At 43.7% G+C, this 24,396-nt stretch overlaps 1 protein-coding gene across 17 annotated transcripts in view; it reads left to right on the forward strand.

Moving 5' to 3' along the window:
• Positions 1–24,396, forward strand: part of mapk8ip3 (mitogen-activated protein kinase 8 interacting protein 3) — a 225,118-nt gene that overhangs the window by 129,077 nt on the left and 71,645 nt on the right. For 10 of the 17 annotated variants that reach the window (XM_068056312.1, XM_068056319.1, XM_068056320.1 and 7 more), the window contains 4 exons: positions 6,594–6,651; positions 9,032–9,184; positions 12,806–12,872; positions 21,865–22,016. In XM_068056312.1, the coding sequence (XP_067912413.1) occupies positions 6,594–6,651; positions 9,032–9,184; positions 12,806–12,872; positions 21,865–22,016 (430 nt within the window). The remainder of the gene's footprint in view (positions 1–6,593; positions 6,652–9,031; positions 9,185–12,805; positions 12,873–21,864; positions 22,017–24,396) is intronic. The other 7 variants (XM_068056318.1, XM_068056322.1, XM_068056329.1 and 4 more) reach the window with 3 other exon arrangements.

A 24,396-nucleotide genomic window follows, 5' to 3' on the forward strand; every position in this document is an offset into this window, starting at 1 on the left:
CAAGTGCCATAAAGTGGGCAGTAACTGCCAGCTGCTGGAGCAGCAAACATGACTGATTCAATTACAGAGCCTTCTTATTGGTCCTTATGTGGAATTAGGTAACAGCATAGCAAGCAATGGTAGTTGAGGGGCATGCAGAGGCCATTGTTGCAGAAAATGCTCTGGACCATTTTATTGTTTACAGTGGATAAGAGAGTTTGTCAAGAGTGCAGCGCAGGCACTTGGATAACTGTATCCTGCCTGGTATGAGCACCTGGCGGACCATGCTTTCTCATTGCACTCGTGTAACATCATCATCTGGGGTAGAATGTCTGTCAGAAACCCCAAAGCAATGGCAGAAATGGCTGCCGGGTTTTCAGAGGTCCAGAAAGTACCACTCTGGCACAATTTAACATCCATGTTAGCTCCTCTTTGCTTATCCTTCTCCAATGAGAAGACAACGACAGTGCGAACCTGCTGTGGTTGCTTTCTCATTCCCAACATGCAAGAATGTACCTCTGGTTTAACACCTGATTCATGTGGATGAAATTAACTTATTGCACACGCGTCTTGTACAAACAACTTACATTTATACAGTACCTTTTAATGTAGAAAAAAATGCCCCAAGTTGCTTCCCAGAGCAGTAATCAGATGAAAATGGGTGCTGAGTCGAAGGAATTATTAGGAAGGCTGATCAAAGGTTTGCCCAAAGAGATGGGATTTAAGGAAGAGAGGAAGATGGAGGTGGAGGATTTTAAAGAGGGAAACTCTGGACAGCTAAAAGAATACTAAAGCACAGTCTTTGTGTTAAAGTGTACTTAGCTTAAAACTGCTCCAGTACTTTCCTGACAGGCATGTAGTGAATGTGGATAGTGCAAAATAATTCAACACCTAACTGCTGCCACCTATCGTAATGTTTCCATCAGCACCAGTTTCTAAGCTTAGCCAGTGCACTCAGAGAATTGCTGATACTATCTACTGGAAATCATTTTTGCACCAGAAAAATTCCAATTGTATAGTAATGTGAATTAAATACTTGTAATAAAATAGCACTAGAGGCCTTTTTAGGAGACCCGAAATTTAATTGAGCAATTTAGAATGATCAGGATTGAGAGATCACAAGAATATTTATTTTATTTAGAGATACAGCACTGAAACAGGCCCTTCGGCCCACCGAGTCTGTGCCGACCAAGAACCACCCATTTATACTAACCCTACAGTAATCCCATATTCCCTACCACCTACCTACACTAGGGGCAATTTACAATGGCCAATTTACCTATCACCTGCAAGTCTTTGGCGGTGGGAGGAAACCGGAGCACCTGGCGAAAACCCACACGGTCACAGGGAGAACTTGCAAACTCCGCACAGGCAGTACCCAGAATTGAACCCGGGTCCCTGGAGCTGTGAGGCTGTGGTGCTAACCACTGCGCCACTGTGCCGCCCAATTTAATATGGGAAATGGAAATATCATCTTGATGCAGGATGAATACACCTCTGAATTGGGAAGTAGTGGTTAATTGATGCCAAGCTTGGCTTTTAAAGGTCCATAGATTCCAGGAAGGAGGAAACACAGAGGGAGGTCGAGTTCCTCATTTTTGAAAAAGTTTGAATAGGAGATTGTGGCTTTGGGAGGAATTGTCAGAGGGAGCTTTGCCTGCTGGGAATAAAGGTAAATGTAGGACAACATATTTTGCACTCAAAGACCAAGAGAGCAAAGTTAATATAAACCTTGACCTTGGCAAAACTGACAAAATAGAGAATGAGGAAAAGTTGTGAGGAGAGAAGCTGTGGTTGGGGGCGTGGTGGGCGCAGTGTTGGAGGTTATTCAGATCTATGCTTTATAGCGAGTTACTAATTCTTAAAGTAGAAAAGTTTTTTGGCGCAAAAGAGGAAACTACTTTGAGGAGGAGAATTCCATTTAAGGTCAGAAGCAAACATTAACAGGCAGTTGACTAAGATAAATAATAGCCATCGCTTTGACTAGAGAGACATGAGGAAATTGCTGCTATGAAGAATTGAAAGAAACGATTTTCCTTGCTCCCTTTAAAAGATCTTTTGCTTATACAGAGGCAAATGCGAACATGGACTGGGTTTGAATAAAGGCCTGTTCCTGTGTTGTAACTTCATTGAGATCAAAGTACAGTAATTGAGCTATTGCACTGCCAGAAGATTTAGGGATGTGGCCACTAAAGAAAGTTGATGAATCATCAGCAAAGGAGTGAATATAGTCATTGATATGAGGAAAAAACAAAGTGAGAGAGAGGACAGAGTCCAGGGATGGTTAATAGAATGATGAGACATTAACTGAAAATCCGATAGAATGATACAAGAGCAAACTAAACACCTATGGTGGTTTTGATGGGCGTCTATTTTAGATTTAGAGATACAGCACTGAAACAGGCCCTTCGGCCCACTGAGTCTGTGCCGACCAGTAACCACCCATTTATACTAATCCTACACTAATCCCATATTCCTACCGCATCCTCACCTGTCCCTATATTCCCTTACCACCTCCCTATACTAGGGGCAATTTATAATGGCCAATTTACCTATCAACCTGCAAGCCTTTTGGCTGTGGGAGGAAACCGGAGCACCTGGAGGAAACCCACGCAGACACAGGGAGAACTTGCAAACTCCACACAGGCAGTACCCAGAATTGAACCCGGGTCGCTGGAGCTGTGAGGCTGCAGTGCTAACCACTGTGCCACTGTGCCGCCCTATGATGGTAACTTATTTAGAAGTGCCGAGTGCTAGAGGCTTTCAGAATGTCCAAGGCAGTGCTGTGTTTGGCTTAAATTGCAGTTGTTGGTGAGTCTCAGAAACTCTGCAAATCGATGCATTTCACAGACGTGTCCTGTGTGACCCGACAGTACAACAGTGACAACACTTCAAAAATACTTCATTGCAGTGAAGTGCTTTGGGATGTCCTGAAGTCGTGAAAGATGCTGTAGAAATGCAAGTTTTTTATTCTTTATGTATATTGTGTGTGGGACACTTCTACAATTCATCAGTTTCTCCCCAAATTCATTAAGCTAATAAAGTGCACTGAATATAAAATGCAGACCATAGTGACAGATGATTCATCAATGTGTCCTGAATTCCAGAGGTGCAAAACATAGATAACAAGGACACCAGTGCTAAAGGCTATACTGCTGGCTGTATATTCGGTCAGAACTTGCAAGGTGATGGATAACTTGAGAGTTAACAGCGGCTTCCAAAACTTTACAAAGTACCAATATAAGAACAGTATGGAGTGAACAAAAGCAAATTTCTAAGGAGAAGGACAATTGGACTGGACATTAGAAAGATTGAAGAGATGGTAGAAGATGGCAATAAGTCTGGATGCACATATCTTAAGAATGATGGCGGTTATGATTTTTGGTCCAGGGATTAGAATCCAGAGAGCAGAGGATCTGACATACCTAAAATGGATTAAACATCACATGCTGGACTGCATATAAACAAGGTAGCTGTTATTTAAATATATTGAAGAGAACATGGGAAGAAAAAATGGATTGCTGACTTGTAAGAGCACTTAAATATGATATGACCTTAGATGAAATAAGATTAGAAATGCAGTAACATTAACCAATGTGTATTCAAATAAGCAACATCATTCTGATTGAATGATAATTCCCATAAGTGACAAGTAGTTGTATTTATGAAGCTTCATATAAACTAGTTAGTGTTACAGAGTGAGAGGAGACATGATTGGTGATAATATATGGAAGCTGTTCCATCACAAGCAGACCAGAGCAGCAAAGTCACAAACAGGTCATGTTGTAGTCAGGTGCATGAGTATTACCTTTTTTGATTTCCTGATCCTACTTTTGTATTCTGTTTATAAGCCATAACACTTTTCACATTTTTTGAACATTGATTTTCTTTTCATTCAAGCACTTGTATCCATGATAACGAATGGGTAGCTGACTGTGCTGTGTAATAAAGCCACAAACCCACCCTTGCATAATTCTGGGCCCCAAGTAGCTCAAGCATGTTGTTTAATTCAGTAGATGTTACTCAGTGTGAGGTCACTCAAATACATTTAACACATTTCAGGTTTCTTTTCCAAAAATGCATGTCGCCTGTCATAAGTTGGGACCGTGTGAACATGCATCCACTGTGCCAACTTTGCCTAATTATTCTTGAGCATTGTTTTGTGCCATATCCACTCTCACTAGGAAAGAGGAACATCCAATAAATACCAGCAAGTAGGAAATTCCCATCAACATAACCATTCACATTGAGGAAAGGGAATTTGTTCTTTGTTGTTTCCCTCTCCCCCAACCAAAAAAATTTAGTTTTCTAGTTTTGTATCAGTTAGCTTAGTGCAAGCTAGACATACAACAGAGTGCCAGTTCAATGGCTTAGAGTTCACTAAAGTTTTTGAAGTAACTGCTTTATTCACTCTGGTCCTGCCACTAGACAAATACCTGGCAAAACCAGTGTAATAAAGTGAAAAAATACAGAGAAACCACAAAGATCTATGTGGCCTGTGACCAACACAACGTGCTAATAACATCAGAAAGTAATCTCACAGAATAGGAACAGCTATAATAGATTAAATACTGACATAACTTCAGATCGTGTATCCTCTCCATCATAAAAATGTTTACATCAACTTTCACAATATCACCTGGCACTGCTCCTACCTCTGTCCTCCCACCACTAAAACCCTTGGAAACTCCTTCACACTTCCAGACTCAACTACTCCAACGCTGACTATGCTGGCCAAGTCCCGCATGCTCATCACCCCAGTCCTTGTGATCAATGGATGAAAATTAGACAGTTTTCTATAAAAGGCAGGTGGTCAATGCAGCAGATATAACCCCCCCCACCCCAAGAGGTGAAGATAAAAATTGCTCTATGGCCTCATCCCATCCTATCTCTGCAATTTCCTCCAGCCTTTTGCTCAGAAGATCAGAAATTTAATTTCAGGGTAGACCTTGGATGGGAACAAAGGCAAAGGTTCCTGCAACTGGGCCTTCTCTGAAAAGGGCTTCAGTGGCCCTTCTTTGGTTGCTTTTCACTACTGCCCCTTGGATTGGAGCAATGAGGAGGCAGTCAGACTTCCCTACTTGACTGGGGGGAGTAAAATCAAGGGTGGTTCGGGCAGGGATGGGAATCTAATGAGATGCCTTCTTGTCTGATTTCCCTAATACTGTAGCACCCTGTTTTAGGTGGTTTAGTGGAAGAAAAATCGAGCACCATATATCCACTGGAACTCATCAGTCTTTTATATATTATCCTCAGACTTCGCCCTACTATTGTTAACAAAGCCTTCAGCTACCTGGATCCTACTCTGGAGTTTCCTCCCTACAGTCTCTGCCTCTTCAGCTCTTTTTTTATTCGTTTGTGGGCGTCGCTGACTAAGCCAGCATTTATTGCCCACCCCTAATTGTCCTTGAACTGAGTGAATTGCTAGGCCATTTGAGAGAGCATTTAGTGGTCAACCACATTGTTGTGGGTCTGGAACCACATGTAGGCCAGACCAGGTAAGGACAGGAGACATTAGTGAACCAGATGGGTTTTTACAACAATTGACAATGGTTTCATGGTTATCATTAGACTAGCTATTTAATTCCAGATTTATTAATTGAATTCAAATTTCACCATCTGCTGTGGTGGGATTCGAACCCATGTCCTCAGAGCGTTAGCCTGGGCTCTGGATTACTAGTCCAGTGACATTACCACTACACCACTGTCTCTCTTTCTTGCTTTTGAAACTCATAACCCATCTTCTTAACCAAGCTTAAGATCCCCTTTCCTAATTTTTCATTTCCATATTCACCTTACCCATTTCCTATATGCCTTGTGTGCAGTGCCTTGGGACACTTTTACATTGTGTAAGTGGAAGTTGTCATTGTTGGTCAGTTAGCCTCTATCTCTTAATGTGTGGTATCACGTGAGGAATAGTCACTTGGCAGTGTACTGGAGGACTGCTACTGTTCTTGGAATTATATCGCAGCATGAGGCACATCTTCTACAAAAGGAGGAAAAGCGCAAAAGGATTAATTAAAAAAAAAACCCACAATGGGGCCGACATCCATTGAGTCAAAAATTCCTCGATCTGAGATTGGCTGCTGAATTTTAAACACTGCAGGTGGATGGAGAGTTGCATTTCGAAATTGAAAATGGATCTCATTTGAGGCATGTTTTTTTCCTTACTGTTTTTTAAACAGTAGAATTTAAAACCAGTCGAGTTATTTGTGAAATGTCACAATTGAGCAGCTGGTTAAAAGACTGACAGAATCCCATGGAATAATATTTAACCAAGAGGCTGTTGGGACCACTGGGGTGCATGTGCTTTCTGGGATTCATCTGCGGTTGGAGGTCTGTATGTTCCCCTCATGCTTTTTCATTGCAGCTCTCTGTGTGATTGAATGTGTGCATTTATATATGACAAGGGGGATTTCACACATCATACTTTCTACTGCAGCAAATAGTTCAACAGTGACTAGATACAGTGATGTATGAAATGCCCATTTTTGTTTTTTTTAATAGGGGTGTGCATGTGTGTGATACATGTCTGTATATGTATGCTGTGTGCATTAATAATTACAAGAACCTGTACACAGATACTGAATGAAAACCACTTCTACCTCTTCCAGGCATGGGAAAGGAGGTTGAAAATCTTATCATGGAGAACACCCAGCTTTTGGAAACAAAGTAAGGAAAATATTTTACTGTACCTTTACTGCATGAGCTCACAAATATCCGGCAAATTCTTGTAATGTGCTGACTGCTGTCCACATATATTTGCATGATGTAATTACAGATACTCAGATACGTCCTTGTAACATTCTCATTGATGCTCCCAAAAATCAACACACATTCTTGTGATGCACTCAATGATGCCAACACATGTTCTCATGCTATGCATTCCAATACTTAGCTCATTGATAGTGCTGTAGATCCTTGTGATGCACTGGTTACATAGATAATTTTCTCTGGTTCAATATCTCGGCCCTCTTTGGTAAGTGTACCTTTGCCTGCCTAGTATTGTGTGATCTATAGTGAGCCCAGGGCTATAACAGAAAACGCTAGTTATTATATTTTGACTTCTTGCCCTCATGTGATCTTTATTGATTTTTAAAGGTGGTAGAATAAACACTTCACTAGACTATGGCTTAGAAGTTAAACTGCCAAATAGATTTATTAAGCAGTAAGTACAATGATACAGTGTAGACGTTCAGTAGCTGCAGCCTTAACTACCCTCCTTGCAACAGAGAAAGTAAGAAACAGTCCTGTCTGCTTCACTTAACCGCAATGTAAACTGTACAGGACCTAAAGTCCCTGAAACATTAACATTTATATAGTAATTTGTTGTTGGCTATCCAAAGAGATTCTCTGTGGCCTATTTATTTATCGCTAATGGCTTCAGGTGGACTAGTCAGTTAGACAAGATGGGCTGAAAAATGCATTTCAAAATTTGATTGGTACAAATGAAATTTGTATCCTTTAATTTCTTATTTTATTCATTCTTGGGATGTGAGTGTTTATTGCCCATCCCTAATTGCCCTTGAGAAGGTGGTGGTGAGCCGCCTTCTTGAGCCACTGTAGTTCATGTTGTGTAGGTACATCCACAGAGCTTTCAGGGAGGGAGTTCCAGGATTTTGACCCAGCGACAGTGAAGGAACGGCGATACAGTTCCAAGTCAGGGTGGTGTGTGACTTGGAGGGGAACCTGCAGGTGGTGGTGTTCCCATGCACCTACTGCCCTTGTCTTTCTAGGTGGTAGAGGTCGCAGGTTTGGAAGGTGCAGTTGCAGGGGCTTTTCTGAGTTGTTGCAGTGCAAATTAAATTTTAAAAAAGCTGTCATTCACAAATGTTCTTGTAATGTGCTGACAAACTCTCACATTTCTGTCATGCTCATTGGATTGAAAAACAATATAGATATTCTGAAGGGTACAAATGGATGTAGCACTGTGCACCAGAATGGACTTAAAACATTTAGTACTATGGACTAGGGCAGTTCACCCTTCTTTTAATTTAAATTTGCTTAATTCAGATTTAAATTATGCAAAAATCACCTCCTGTGCTGTTTAATTCAAACAACTGGATAATTTGAATTTGGCTTTGCTGAAACAAGTTGACAGACCTTAGGACAGATTGTGCCTAGGCATAATGGATCCCCTGAATGCAGAGCATAGCGGAAAATTGGGTGGGGAAGATTGCAGGCTTGTAATGGAGCTCATTTGATTTTTCACCCTTTAATGATTTTGCTGTATGCTCAGTGCCCAAACTATTCTTTGCACCCAAATGCAATAAGATAATAATTGGTCTGGTTTGGGCTGACTTTCGTTGGAAGGTATAAATCAGTTCTAATTTGGTTTGCACTGCTTTAAGAGCAGTCAAAATGTTAGTGCATATAGCACTGAAATGTCAAAGTTCATTTGGATAATTATTCACATTCAAATAAGACTCGTGCTTTGGAATGAGAACTAGTGGGAGAGGCCAATTGCAAAAGTCAAATTTTAAAGGAATGGAGAAATTTATGGTGTGTGACCAGGTGGGAGTTGAAAATTCAGAAACTGAAGGCACTAAAAGGCAACTTGGTCTATTAGCCACCTTTGCCAATACTGGGGATTAAGGCCTAGATGAAGGGAAAGGGACCCCGAGGCTCAATTATGAGACTGCAGGCAAGTGAGTGCACCTGACCTCCTCTTTAGTAACTGCTTACATTGCAGTGCTGCATGAGGTGGTAGCAAGGAAGGGGGTTTCCTCTGTGGCACTTCTAGCATCATTCCATGGTCCGTTCTACAGCTTGCCTGCAAGAAGGTGCAGCTAAATTTTAGGTCACGGCTGATCATTATTGTCTCTGCACATGCGTCCAAAATTTTATTGTTATGATTGATCTGTATGGTAAGCTTTTCTCCAGCAGAATTATAACCGAACTAAGAAAATATTCAATGGCACTTCTCCCTCTCTAAAGAAGTTTTTCTTTTTGGTGGTTGATCTGCATATAAATGGAGATGAGAATTTTTGGTATTCAGCTCATTTACTTAATTGAATATGATATAACTCAGTGGCTTTGATTGTAATTGTAGGAATGCTCTGAACATAGTGAAGGATGACCTGATTGCGAAGGTGGATGAGCTGTCAAGTGAGCAGGAGGTGCTGAAAGGGGAGCTGGAGACTGTCAAACAAGCCAAAGCCAAGGTTGAGAACCGGATGAAGGAGCTGGAGGAAGAACTGAAACGGTGAGATGTGGATAATGATTTATTGTTGGACTTATCCATAATGGGAGAGGGATCTGTTTGGTTTGTGGGGCATGTGCTCCATTGAAAGCTCTTATTTGAACTAGCTGATATGGGATATCTCATCATAAAAGTGTTCATATTGTCTGCAATTACCAGTGATGCATATAGGTGGTACTGTGCCAGAAATTCCGTTAGCGCTATCATACCTTGCCCATCACTTAACGGCCACTGTTTCAGTTAGTGTCCTGCAGGGTACTTGTATCTATCTTCAAAGTATGATTTAGATTTAGAGATACAGCACTGAAACAGGCCCTTCGGCCCACCGAGTCTGTGCCGACCATTAACCACCCATTTATACTAATCCTACACTAATCCCATATTCCTACCACATCCTCACCTGTCCCTATATTCCCCTACCACCTACCTATACTAGGGGCAATTTATAATGGCCAATTTACCTATCAACCTGCAAGTCTTTTGGCTTTGGGAGGAAACCCACGCAGACACTGGGAGAACTTGCAAACTCCACAAAGGCAGTACCCAGAATTGAACCCGGGTCGCTGGAGCTGTGAGGCTGCGGTGCTAACCACTGCGCCACTGTGCCGCTCTGAAAGAAATTGCATCCTCCATTTGTTCTCAGTAAGTGCCGTTTCTAATGCCCAAAATAGGATTTAAACTAAATAAAAAAACACAAAAATGACATACATGCACAAAAATACATAAGCGTCATTACATAAAAATTACATTAAGACGACATAAGGGTCAACTTTGGCTCAGATAGTTCGTGCCCCAGTTGGGAGACTTAAGCTGGCACTCAGTGCAATAATGTTGGCGGTGTTTTCTTTCAGACTAGGAACAAAGCCCTGTCTGCCCCGTTTATGCTGCTGCTCTGCCTGCAGCCATTTTGAGTATGACCCTGAGAAGGCTAACTGGTGAGCCCCATTATTTCAGGGCCACTTTTAATAGCCAAATGCATTTGATATACAAATTGGGGTCTTATGGAATACATAGGACGGCGGTTGCAATTTTGAGGTACAAAAGGGCGATATGGGCCACCCATTTTGATTGGCGTTGAGTGGAGGCTTTTCGAAAATGTTTAACTTTTCTTTGTGCGGATAGGAGGAGCTTTGCTCCGCTGGGCGAGGTGCTCCGAGTGCATGTCAGAGCGGTTGTGGTTGCTGGGGGTCAATCATTTCAGCTCCAGGACATCACTGCAGAAGTTCCTCAGATAGTGTCCTAGTTCCAACCATCTTCAGCTGCTTCATCAATGACCTTCCTTCATTCATGAGGTCAGAAGTGGGGATGTTCGCTGATGATTGCACAATGTTCAGCACCATACGCGACTCCTCAGATACTGAAGCAGTCCGTGTAGAAATGCAGCAAGACCTTGACGATATCCAGGCTTGGGCTGATAAAAGTAGCAAGTAACATTTGCCCCACAATGACCATCTCCAACAAGAGAGAATCTAACTATCTCCCATTGACATTCAATGGCATTATGGTCGCTGAATTCCCCACTATCAACATCCTGGGGGTTACCATTGACCAGAAACTGAACTGGAATAGCCATATAAATACCGTGACTACAAGAGCAGTTCAGAGGCGAGTAACTCACCTGCTGGCTCCCTAAACCCTGTACACCCTCTACAAGGCACGAGTCAGGAGTATGATGGAGTACTCTCCACTTGCCTGGATGGGTGCAGCTCCAACAACACTCAAGAAGCTCAATACCATCCAGGATAAAGCAAGCTCTTGATTGGCACCCCATCCGCAAACATTCACTCCCTCCACCTCCACAGTGGCAGCAGTGTATACCATCTACAGGATGCACTGCAGCAACGCACCAAGGCTCGTTAGAGAGCGTCTTCCAACCTGCAACCTCTGCCACCACCACCTAGAAGGACAAGGGCAGCAGATGCATGGGAACACCACCACCTGCAAGTTTCCCTTCAAGCCACACACCATCCTTACTTGGAACTATGTCGCCGTTCCTTCACTGTTGCTGGGTCAAAATCCTGGAACTCCCTTCCTAACAGCACTATGGGTGTACCTATGCCCCAAGGATGCAGCGGTTCAAGAAGGCTCGCCACCACCTTCTCGAGGGAAATTAGGGATGGGCAATAAATGCTAGCCTAGCCAGCGATGCCCACATCCCCCAAATGAATAAAAAAAAACAAAGCTCACCGGATGCATGCAAATGAGGCTCGGACTGCACAATGACTGGAGCCTCAAGGCAGTTACAGTGGGTGGGCAGAGGACATGCTCCACCCACTGACTGCCCTCCTTGTGTATAAGGTTAAAACCTTGCCCAATATTTTTAATGAAATGCAATGATGTTAGCTGAATCCAGATTAGGCCTGCGGGGGCCAGTGTTGACTTTTGGTTGTCCAACTGCTGGAGTGCACTGGTCCCTTACCTGATGAAGAGACAGCTGTGATTTTGAGACCCCAGCCTCATTTGCATCGTGAAGGTGAGCTATGGGGTGCCACACGAGCACCTAGTTACAGCTTGCCAAATTAAGGCTAGCCAATATTGGGTTGCATCAGGCAGCAGCAATGCAAGTGCAAGGAGGACGATCCCCTTGCAGCAGTAGCCCAGATTACTTTTGTTGGGCCCGAATAAGTGTTGCTTTTCAGGTCTATCACATGCTCTGAACTAGGCAGTTGTTTTGGGCACCCAGAGCCATTAGGGTAAGCAAGTCCGTTTGACTACCAAACCCATTGTGAACCTGTTACCCACCCCCTTCCCCCCGTTAACACCAGATGCCACAACTTAAAAATGCCCCTGCGCTGTGTACCCATTTTTCCTGAATGTATCAGTACCATTCAATAGGTAAACTGGTGGAATATTTTGCTATCACTTCCAGCAGTTTCTGTTTAGTTCTTCAAAGTTATTTGAAGAAGAGCCAAAGAACAAATTTCCCAGGTAAAATTTATATTGACTTTTAAAAAATAGAGTGTTTGTTGGGGTGATTTTCACATTAGCATAGAGGCACACCAAAATATCTCCATACTCCTCTAGCTGTTTACTCTCTATGGCAACAGTGACCGTTTCCTTTAATTCACTGAGCTGTCTCAGTCCAAAGTATATATTGAAGCAAGGCGACAAGAAGAAATTTTAATTCTAGGACTCGGTACATGAAAAAGACAAAATAAAATTCTTTTGAAATCGTAATTAGGCCAATTAAATGTGTCACTAATGCTTGAAGTCCACCTGGCAGCCAAAATATGGTGGATTTTTCAAAGTGTTTTTTCTTTCTCTTCATATTGTCTTAGATTTAAAACTTCACCCTAGCCCGTTACTCGCTTCAGCAAAACTTTCTCGTAGCAAGAGGAATATGTATGGTAACTTAAAAACTTGAAATAATAAAACATGTGAAAATTGTGTAACTTTTGCATTCCTGGGCAGTGATTGCAAGCCATGACTGCAGTGTGTTTAAATGTGATTCAACACCAGGCACCCAACAGTTTTCAGCCTCTTATGCTTTATCTGTTTATTGTTATCTGAATAGATTGGAATGAATGAGGAGGATAATGTCTTTCCCATTGATCTGTGATCAGTGACCTCTCTTACCATCAGTTGAGCCCTTCTCTGTCTCTAATGTACTTTTATGTTTTCTAGGGTTAAATCCGAAGCTATCGTGGCAATGAATAACAAAGAGGGCAAAGAAGAGCTGGAGGATGTAAGTGTAAGTGCTCAATGTTGTGGACTGGATTATTAGTGCTTGTTCAGTTAGATAGTAATGGATGTGGTTTAATGGTTCCAATAGCACAATAAGATATCTGCTGTAATATTAGTTCGAACAGATTGAGCATATTCATTCGCCAAGAAAATACATTGTTAACTAAGTCTTTGTATTCACAAAAAGTAAGAGTGACTATTATATTTTGGTGCTGTTAAGAGTTATTCTCCAACACTTCCTTTTGGATGCACAATCAAGTGAAGGAATTATCCAACTCCTGAATCTCTTACTACAGCTCAAATTTGTTTACTATCCCTAGTCACGGAGCAAGTTAAATTCCTATAGGGTAGGATTTGGAATGTAACGGTAAGGAAAAAAGTTACAGAGCATTTTACCCCAACAGAAAACACATCCGACATCTGAGCAAAATAATACTGTGGTTGGATTTTCCTATGATTTGTTCACTGTTTTTCCAGCTGCATGAGGAACAATAGAAATGAGAATCCCAGATCTGTCTAATGGATTGCAAATGCAGTGGCGTCCACTGGAGATCTTGTCTGTACATTTACATTTGTCCCTTGTATAGGTCTTTGCTCAGTCCCTTCATCTCCACACTGTTCTCCTTCAACTATTAAGCAGGGTAGCCTGGGCCTAGACTTTGCTGAGCAGAATAGTTTTTATCCCCTTGCTAGATGAAGTGCCACCTCACCAGAATGTGTTCCTGCCAGGGTCTGGCCAAATCTATTCATTGTGGGTCAGTTCAGTTTAGCAATTTAGGGTGTGAGTCAAACTCCACAAGGAGTCAGATTTCCAGTCACAGTCTGCACAGTTTTCTTTACACACCAGAGTAAATCACTGATTATAGACATGGTCTCCAGGCCTGACAGTGAAGGTTTGATGCCATTTGTTATGTTTATTCTGTATATTTTTTTCAAATTTGTGTACTAATGGTAAGGAATAAAAATTCAAGGTGACAGGGGAAAAAAAAGGGAGTCAGAATTCTACTCAGCCACATTGGGTACATACCTGAGAGAGGCATATGCAATTAGCCAATTTTTGAGATTCAAGCATTCTAATTTCTTATCAGGAATGACTCCCCAGGATGAAGCCAGGGAACCAGCACACCAGCGAGCGGGGCTGTTTTTGGCTCCTGTCCGCCTTTGTTCCGTCCTTGGCGCGGAAATATCTAGTGCCTGGAAATAGCTTTTTATTTATTTATTTAGAGATACAGCACTGAAACATGCCCTTCGGCCCACCGAGTCTGTGCCGACCAACAACCACCCATTTATTCTAACCCTGCAGTAATCCCATATTCCCTACCACCTACCTACACTAGGGGAAATTTACAATGGCCAATTTACCTATCAACCTGCAAGTTTTTGGCTGTGGGAGGAAACCGGAGCACCCGGCGAAAACCGACCCGGTCACAGGGAGAACTTGCAAACTCCACACAGGCAGTACCCAGAATTGAACCCGGGTCCCTGGAGCTGTGAGGCTGCAGTGCTAACCACTGTGCCGCTTCGTCTACATTTGCTTATAATGAGGTACCACTTAATGAGGTCATGTTAAGAATGGGTCCCATTCATGACTGTTTGAAATAGGACTTGTTATTAAGAGATTCGCCTGCAAATATGTAAAAGTAAGAAATTATCTCTGCAATTATATTGAGGGCCTTCAGCCAAATATTCTACAGTGTAGCTTGGGTATTGTAGGCTAGTGCTTATGTCACTGAGGCCTGGACTAATAATCTGGAGAACATGGGCTGAATTTTCGAGCCCCCCCACTACTGAGGTTGGGAACGGAGGAGGGGATCCCCAAAAATACTGCTGCAGGCCAGCCTGTGTGTTTTGAGACACCATTCCCAATGCCAGCAATGTTCATCAGGGTGGGGGGAGGGCAGGACAGCGATCCCTTCCACTTCCCGATTGAGGCCAATTAAAGTACTGAAGGATCAGTTGTGGACCTTAATGGCATCTTGCAGATGGCTGCACACCACAGCATCTTGCAAGTCACTGATGCCCTCTTTGTCAGAGCTGGACAGTACATTGATTTCATGATGGACACAGCTTTGTTAAGACACTTGAGAGTTGGAGGGTAGAATTTTGAAATGGGTTGTAGATCAGCTGAAGGGAGATAGGTAGAAACTGCACAGCCAATCATGGCTTCCCCATGGAATCACCCTGGCCCCATAAGAAGGTCAGAAGGGCAGAGGGGGCCTCTGGCATTCGGTAAGGAGGTGCTCTTGGCACTAAGCAGTGCTATTGAATGGGGTCAGCACCTCCCTGGCATGACGGGGCAGAGAGTAGGGGGCAAGGCTGCTAAGCACAATAGGACACCCACCTGTCCACATGGAAGGCTGCGTTTTAAAAAATTCTTTAATGGGATATGAGCATCTCTGGCAAGGACAGCATTTGTTGCTCATCCCTAATTGCCCTTGAGAAGATGGTAGTGAGTGGCCTCCTTGAACCGCTGCAGTCCATCTAGTGTAGGTGCACCGACAGTGCTATTAGGAAGAGAGTTCCAGGTTTTTGACCCAGCAACAGTTAAGGAACGGCAATTATAGTTCCAAGTCAGAATGCTGTGTGACTTGGAGGGGAACTTGCAGGTGGTGGTGTTCCCATGTGTCTGCTGTCCTTGTCCTTCTGGTGGTAGAGGTTGCAGGTTTGGAAGGTGCTGTTGAAGGAGACTTGATGAGTTGATGCATTGCATCTTGTAGATGGTATACACTGCTGCTACTGTGCATCGGTGGTGGAGTGAATGTTTAAGATGGCTGGGGTGCCGATCAAGTGGGCTGTTTTGTCCTGGATGGTGTCAAGTTTCTTGAGTGTTGTTGGAGCTGCACTTATCCAGGCAAGTGGAGAGTATTCCATCACACTCCTGACTTGTGCCTTGTAGATGATGGACAGGCTTTGGGGAGTCAGGAGGTGAGTTACTCCCCTCAGAATTCCCAGCCTCTGACATATTGTAGTAGCCACAGTTAGGAACTCCCTTCCTACAAGCACTGTGGGGGTATCTATGCCACATGAACTGCAGCGATTCAAGAAGGTAGCTCACTACCACCTTCTCAAGGGCAATTAGGGATGGGCAATAAATGCTGGCCTAGCCAGCAACGCCCACATCCCATGAATGAATTAAAAAAATGGCTGGTCCAGTTAAATTTCTGGTCAGTGGTAACCCCCAGGATGTTGATGGTGGGGGATTTAGCGAGGGTACTGCCGTTGAACCTCAGGGAGAGATGGTTAGGTTCTCTCTTGTTGGAGATGTTCATTGCCTGGCACTTGTGTGGCGCGAATGTTACTTGCCACTTATCAGCCCAAGCCTGGATATGGTCATGCCCTGCCATTAACCATCAAAGTCACTGTGGCCTTGAACTACTTGACTTCTGGCTCCTTCCAAGGATCAGCTGCGGACATTGGTGGCATTTCGCAAACGGCAGCACACCACTGCATCTCGTAGGTCACTGATGCCCTATTTGCCAGGGCTGGACAGTACATTGATTTCACGACAGACACAGCCTCGCAGGGCCGGAAGGCATTGGGTTTTGCTGCCATTGCTGGATTCTCCCACGTCCAGGGCATCTTTGATTGCGCCCAGGTGGGCATCAAGGCACCCAGTGACTGGCCAGTGAGATACATCAACAGGAAGGGCTTCCACTCCCTCAACGTCCAACTGGTCTGCAACCACAACAGGAACTTCCTCCATGTGTGCGCTTGCTTTCCTGGCAGCTGACTCCCTTGTCCTCTGCCAGTCCAAGCTGCCTCAAATCTTCACACCAGCCCCCAAAGTGCATGGATGGATCCTCGAGGACAAGGGATATCCCTTGAAGACATGGCTACTCACCCCTCTACAGGATCCTCAGACAGAGATACAGAGGCAATACAACCAAAGCCACTTGCTGACTAGGACCGCCATCAAGCAGACCATCGGTCTTCTCAAGATGCGCTTCTGGTGCCTGGACTGGTCGGGTGGCGCCCTGCAATCTTCTGCAAGGGTCTCGGCCATTGTGGTGGTCTTCTGCATTCTCCTTAACGACCCTCCAGAGAGGTGTAGACTTAGAGGAAGGTGAGGCCCTAGAAGGAGACAGTTCTTCAGATACTGCTGTATCTGCATCATTGCAGGGGCAGCCTGTGTCACATGGCCCTGCTGCACAGATGGCCCCTCAGTCTCCAGCTTCCAGCACCACTGACCGGTCCACACTACCCAGCATCTCGTGCATCCTGCAGACAGAATCACAAAATCACAGAATTGTTACAGTGCAGAAGGAGGCCATTTGGCCCATCGCGTCTGCACCGGTTCTCCTAATGAGTGTTTCACCTAATGCCACTCCCCCGCTTTCTCCCTGTAACCCTGCACATTCTTCCTTTTTATATAATTGTCTAATTCGCTTTTGAATGCTTCAGTTGAACCACACATTTAGGCACTGAATTCTAGACCTTAACTACTCGCTGCATGAAAAAGTTTTTCTTCATGTCACTATTGCTTCTTTTACCAATTACTTTAAATACTTAGACATAGAAAATAGGAGCAGGAATAGGCCATTCGGCCCTTCAGGCCTGTTCCACCATTCAAAAAAGATCATGGCTGATTGTCTAATTCGGTACCCTGTTCCCGCTTTCTCCCCATATCCCTTGATCCCTTTGGCATTAAGAAATATATCTGTCTCCTTCTTGAATATATTTAATGACTTGGTCTCCACTGCCTTCTGCGGTAGAGAATTCCACAGGTTCACCACCCTCTGAGTGAAGACATTTCTCCTCATCTCAGTTCTAAATGCCATACCCCGTATCCTGAGATTGTGACCCATGGTTCTGCACTCCCCAGTCATCGGGAACATCCTCCCTGCATCTAACCTGCCTATTCCTGTTGAAATTTTATAGGTTTCTATGAGATCCCCTCTCATTCTTCTAAACTCTCGGCGGCACAGTGGTTAGCACCGCAGCCTCGCAGCTCCAGCGACCCGGGATCAATTCTGGGTACTGCCTGTGCGGAGTTTGCAAGTTCTCCCTGTGACCGTATGGGTTTTCGCCGGGTGCTCCGGTTTCCTCCCACAGCCAAAGACTTGCAGGTTGATAGGTAAATTGGCTATTATAAATTGCCCCTGGTGTAGGTAGGTGGTAGGGGAAGGTGGGGATCTGGTAGAAATATGAGATTAATGTAGGACTAGTATAAATGGGTGGTTGATGGTCGGCACAGACTCGGTGGCTTGAAGGGTCTGTTTCAGGGCTGTATCTCTAAAACAAAAAAATATAGGGCTAGTCTTCATAGGTCAATCCTGCCATCCCAGGAATCAGCCTAGTACATCTTCTTTGCACTCCCTGCCTGGCAAGAACTTCCTTCCTCAGATAAGGAAACCAAAACTGCACACAATACTCCAGATGTGGTCTCACCTAGGCCCTGTATAACTGCAGTAAGACATCCTTGCTCCTGTACTCAAATCCTCTTGCAATGAAGGCCAACATACCATTTGCTTTCCTAATTGCTTGCTGCACCTGAATGCTTGCTTTCAGCGACTGGTGTACAAGGACACCCAGGTCTCGTTGCACCTCCCCCTTTCCCAATCTATCACCATTCAGATAATCTGCCTTTCTGTTTTTACAACCAAAGTGGATAACCTTACATTTATCCACATTATACTGCATCTGCCATGTATTTGCCCACTCACCCAACTTGTCCAAATCACATTGAAGCCTCTTTGCATCCTCCTCACAGCTCACATTCTCACATTCCACCCCCCCCCCCCACCCCCTGCCCCCAAGCTTTCTGTCGTCTGCAAACTTGGAAACGTTGCATTTAGTTCCCTCACCCAAGTCATTAATATATATTGTGAATATCTGGGGCCCAATCACTGATCCCTGCAATACCCCACTAGTCACTGCCTGCCACCTGGAAAAAGACCCATTTATTCCTACTGTTTCCTTTCTGTCAACCAATTTTCAATCCATGCCAGTATATTACCCCCAAAACCATGTGCTTTAATTTTGCACACTAACCTTGTATGTGGGACCTTATCAAAAGCCTTCTGAAAATCCAAATACACCACATCCACAGGTTCTCCTTATCTATTCTACTAGTTACATCCTCAAAAAAATCCAGTAGATTTGTTAAGCATGATTTCTCTTTCGTAAACCCATGCTGACTTTGTCCAATCCCGTTTGTGCCCTCCAGTGTTCTGCTTTCACACCCTTTATAATAGACTCTAGCATTTTCCCCACTACTGATGTAAGGCTAACTAGTCCCCTGTTTTTTCTCTCCCTCCTTTTTTAAATAGTGGGGTTACATTTGCCACCCTCCAATCTGTAGGAACTGCTCCAGAGTCTATAGAATTTTGTAAGATGACCACCAATGCATCCACTATTTTCAGGCCCACTTCCTTTAGTACTCTGGGATGTAGATTATCAGGCCCTGGGGATTTGTCAGCCTTTAACCCCATTAATTTCCCTAGCACTTTTTTTTACTAATACTGATTTCCTTCAGGTTGGAGTGCCCTGCACCCCTTTAATGATACCTTGCCCTCTGTAATCACCAGCTGCACCAGAAGCACCCATTTCACCAGGCTCGACTGCCTCCTCTTCCACTATCCTGGCTACCTCCATCGCTGTCTGCTCCATTGGGGTAATTGGGTAGAAGAATGGTACTCCTCCTCCTCCTTTCTGGGCCGTGTCCCACGCATTTGTGCTCCCATTTCTCCTGCAAGAACAAAAGAGAGTGCGATAAGGGATCATTGTCCTCTGTGTCCAATATCATCTGCCCCTATGCATTAGGAGCTGCATGTCTCAGTGGTGACAGGTCCTCAGCAGCTCTTTGACTGTGAGCCATTCTGAGAGGTCAGTAAGTGGCCTGGGCACTCATCCCTCCCATCTTCAGGAGCAGCATGCTTCCTCAGGCAGTGTGTCTGCTGGAGGGTGCAACCCTGAGACCTTTCCGGAGTGTTGGGTGTTTCGCTCATCTTGCCAGAGCAAATGAGGTCATTGAACCTTTTACGGCACTGGATCCAGGTTTGGCTTGTCTCGCTTCTGCTGTTGTTGGCGACAGCAAACCGGACCCAGGTCTCTGGTTTAGCTGGTGATCTCCTCCTGCCACCATCCGGAAGAGGACCTCACTCCTCTCCCTCATGGCCTTCAACATTAGATCAAGATCTGCATCAATGATCGGAGGGGCAGCCCTGCCCTGGGTGCCAGGCCTCCAGCTCTCTTGACTCATCTCACTTTGCTCTGGTGCAGTGGAAGGCTTTGGCACAAAGCGCAGATTTCTCCCTTAGAACAACCAACAGCCTCAGTGATGGCTGCCGTGGGGAGTCTAAATCAGCCCCACACTTCATATGCCGCCTCTCCATTCCCGGGCCCACTGGATCCAATTGGACAGGGACCCCATCTCCATATCAATTAGGGACTCTCCCCCGTGAACATCGTGACTTAAATCAGTTTCCCACCAGAGGCGGGTTCCTGACCCGAAAACAAAGCTGGCTCCTGTTTCCTGCCACCTTGGCAAAAATTCAGCCCTGTTCAAATCCCACTTATGGCAGTTTCAGAATTTGATTTCAGTAAACAAAATTATGAAATAAAAGTCTGGTATCCGTAAAAGTGCCCATGAGGCTGGAGGATTGTCATTAAAAACCTAACTTGTTCACTAATGTACTTTAGGGAAGAAAACCTATAATCCTTACGTGGTGTGGCCTATCTGTGCCTCCAGTTTTGCACCAATATGCGTTGACCCTTAACTGCCCTTTTAAGTGACCTTTTAAGTGACCTAGCAAGCCAGTCGGTTGATTCACAAAAAATACCACAGAATTGTGGGAGTACCTTCACCACACGGAGTGCAGCGGTTCAAGAAGAAAAAAGCTTACTACCACCTTCTCAGGGCAGTTAGGGATGGACAATAAGTGCCAGCCTTGCCAACGACACCCACTTCCCAGGAATTAAAACAAATTCTGAGTAGGGATATGGGGTGTTGCCGCTAATCCTGCCTGTGCCTTTGGCCTGTGCCCAAAGTGGTAACATTCACCAGTAGTTCCCTGTGTATTGGGTAGGCCAACATTTTAAATTGAGTGTTACTCAATTTGTAATGAAGTCATACTAGATTCAGCCACAGACTATGGGGTGGGGTATACACAGTGTATTATGTATCATAAATACCAAAACTTTCGATCAGAAACTTAATCTTTTAAGATGTTTTTGCAGACAAAAACATTTCTTTGAGCTGCTTCACCAAACTGAAGGTGGTGAGTGCGCTGAAGGATTAGCTGCTTAATGTTCAGTAAAGCAGTCGATGTTAAAATAGTGCACAAATACTTGAATTTTAAAAGCAAATTACTGATCCTGTCTAAGTCAAAGTTTTCTCTCAGTGTTGGTTCATTCCATATTCTGCTGTTCTTCTCATTTGCTCCTGTGTCCAAAAATTTGATCGCTCTCAGAGTTATTTATATATACATCAATAAAAATGAATACATTTCAGGTAGGCTCGTTTACTTGCCAGCACAGTTGTCCTGTCAGCTGGACTGTGACATTTAGTGTAAATCATGGAGGAGGCTGTGACCCATTTTTCTGTCCTCCCATCTGAAGGAAGGCCATCTCAATGTGAGACTATGATGATGTGAATGATAAAAGGGGAGAAAAACAGCTGGGCTCCCTGGGGTGCTGTTGCCAAATGAAGGCCCACAGGGAGGAGGTGAAGATCAGAAAATGAATCAACCATGGCAACTAACACATGCCTTCTGGCCATTTTAATATACTTTTTAGCAGCTGGTTAGAGAGGTGTGGGAGGAGATCACCTATTGTTCCTTTCAGTGGCACATGAAGAATTAAAACATAGGGGCAAGGTAACTAGATCAAGAATGCTCTTCAGGTAGGCTGCTTCCTTCTACAGTCATTGTTGCTTAATGTTTATAAAATGGATTCCAGTCCAGAGGAGGATGCTGCATGTTATGTTGAATGTCTTAAAATTCACTTTATCGCTATAATAAAGTATATAAGAGTGCTGGTTTTTATCTGTTCTGGTGAAGCAATGCTTCCATAACCTACAGGATGACGTACAGGTGGCACAGAGACGGCGCTTCACACGGGTGGAGATGGCACGGGTGCTGATGGAGCGCAATCAATACAAGGAGAGGTTGATGGAGCTGCAGGAGGCTGTCAGGTGGACCGAAATGATCAGGTGGGAAGGCGTACCCCATCTAATAGATGGGAGAAGTATGTGTTGTGTAGGGTCTCTATGGTAGCTTTACCTTCATTCCTGTCCCAACGCTGTGTCCTGCCTCTTTTTTGACCATCAAAGATAAAGTGGTGCAATGTATTTGATACATGGCAAATCTCACTGAACAGCCCTAATTTGTGTACTGTGTTCTAATAATGTAGATGTGTAGGCATCTCCTTATTTCACACACATTTTTATTTCAGCACTGATTGATTCCCAAAATATTGAAATGAGTAGTGTGATGTGACAACTTGATAAATGGATTTGGGGTGAAATTGACCTTCACCATTACTGCGAAATGGCTTGTGGTGAATCGACAGTCAGTTTTACATCAGTGATAAAGAAAATTATGCGTGGTATAAAATGGGCTGCTGATTTGCTGGGAGCCCATTCTGCATTACTGATATAGACTTATATCATCCCCAATAATTTCCTTTCTTCTGAGATCTTCCTAAACAAAAAAATCTTTTACCAAATGTTCTTCCATTTGATCCGATTTGTAATGGATTCTACTGGGATTACTTTACATCAAGATCCAGATCCAATGAATAGATTAACACCCACAATATAGAAATATTGGAACCATTAGGGACTAGTGACAGAATCACACATGACTTTAAAAAGGAAAATTTCAAAGGAATGAGGGCCAACCCAGGAAAAATTAGCTGGGAAAGGGTATCTCAATTGGGAATGTAAACTGTGGCGCGGAGTCAACTCCCCCTTGTCCCCTTTATTCCCTATACCCAGTTGATCCTAGCTGTCACGTGGGACTGAAGTTCTCTTAATTCAGGCTCAGACTGGGACATCAGGTTTCAAGAAAGCCACCCTCCAGCTTAATCCACAGCTACAGTTAATGACTTAGTACAAAGAGGAGGAACTCAGTCCTTTCTTTAACTATCAATTTACTTTATTCACCTTGTTGTACAATGTAAGAATAAGGCTTATACACTTAGTTAGACAAAAACATACAACTCCCACTGAGTTATACTGTTAATAACAGAACTAGCTAGAATTCATAAGCACACCCACTAGGTTCCTCTGACCTTTCCCTGACCTAGTCACAGAATACAAAGGATATTACCCGAAAAAGGAAGAGTTAACGCTGGCTAGGCGTTCCGTTCTCGCTCTCTCTTCTACGTCGTTGCCGCGTTGCTCACGCAGGGTCTTCCACTTCCACGATGGTTGATCTCCGGAGTTTTCGCTGGCTCTACACCCAAAAAGCTCTATTCTTATTCTGTTGCTTATCTCTCCAAATCTGAGCTGTGTCTTTCCGGTTGGCTTAAGCCTGCTCACCTCGTTCACAGCTTCTCTTAATTGGCCCAGGCCCAAAGACCCCGGTGTCACACCGTGTCCAAATAAGGCCCTTTCCCTGTGTCCTGTTCTTTGTCTTGTCCCATAAAGTAACTAGTTCAAACTGGTTTTTACCAGCACAGGCCAGTGTCCGAGCTCCAGGTTACTACAGGTCAAACAATCCCAGCAGTTTGTAACTGATTCTGTATTTCTTACAGCCCCTGGCCAACAGGAAGAAACTGAACACTTTTAAAATCACTATCTTGAACAATGCAAGATAAATATACACCCAATAGATACAAATCTAAATTAAATAGAGAGCCCAAGATAGGTCGATAGGCAGTAAAAATAGGAGTAAGTGAGAAAACCATCTTGCTTGATAAACCTTGATGCCTTCAAGCATTTTATAGATAAGTAGACATTGGAACTATGGTATAGTTATTTAGACTTTCAGAAAGCTTTTGGCAAAGTACTACATGAAAGAGTACTAATTAAACGAAAAGCCAATCCAAGTTGAATGTAGGATGGGCTGCAAATTTGGCTAATAGGAAACAGAATGGTTGTGTGGGGCATAATCTCGGTATGGGTAAAGTGTTGAGTGGGATCTTACTGGTTGGCACTTGGACCCCTGTTATTTCTAATACATATTAATGAACTGGGTATCAAAACTAAATGTAAGATTGTCAAATTGGCCGATATTACCAAATTCGGGAGAGGTAGGGACAGAGGGAATAACGAGATTTACAAACTGATGGGCAGTGCAATTGCAAAGGCAAATGGCAGAAGAAATTCAACATTGGCAAGTGTAAAGTATTAAATGTTGATTATAAAGAATAAATATCATAAGTATGCATTGAATTGACAGAGGGAGACCGAAAGGGACCAAGCATAATGGTTTAATCATTACTTTCAATGTCTGAACAATGTGGTAAGCAATTGAGAAAGCCAAAATGTTGGGATGCATTGTCAGAATCAAATCTCCGGAGGTTACACTAGAGCTCTGCAATGCTCTGGTCAGACCTTATTTGTAGAATGGTGTTCATTTCTCATC

This window comes from Heterodontus francisci, chromosome 24, assembly GCF_036365525.1.
Source record: "Heterodontus francisci isolate sHetFra1 chromosome 24, sHetFra1.hap1, whole genome shotgun sequence".
Classification (NCBI taxonomy): Eukaryota; Metazoa; Chordata; class Chondrichthyes; order Heterodontiformes; family Heterodontidae; genus Heterodontus; species Heterodontus francisci.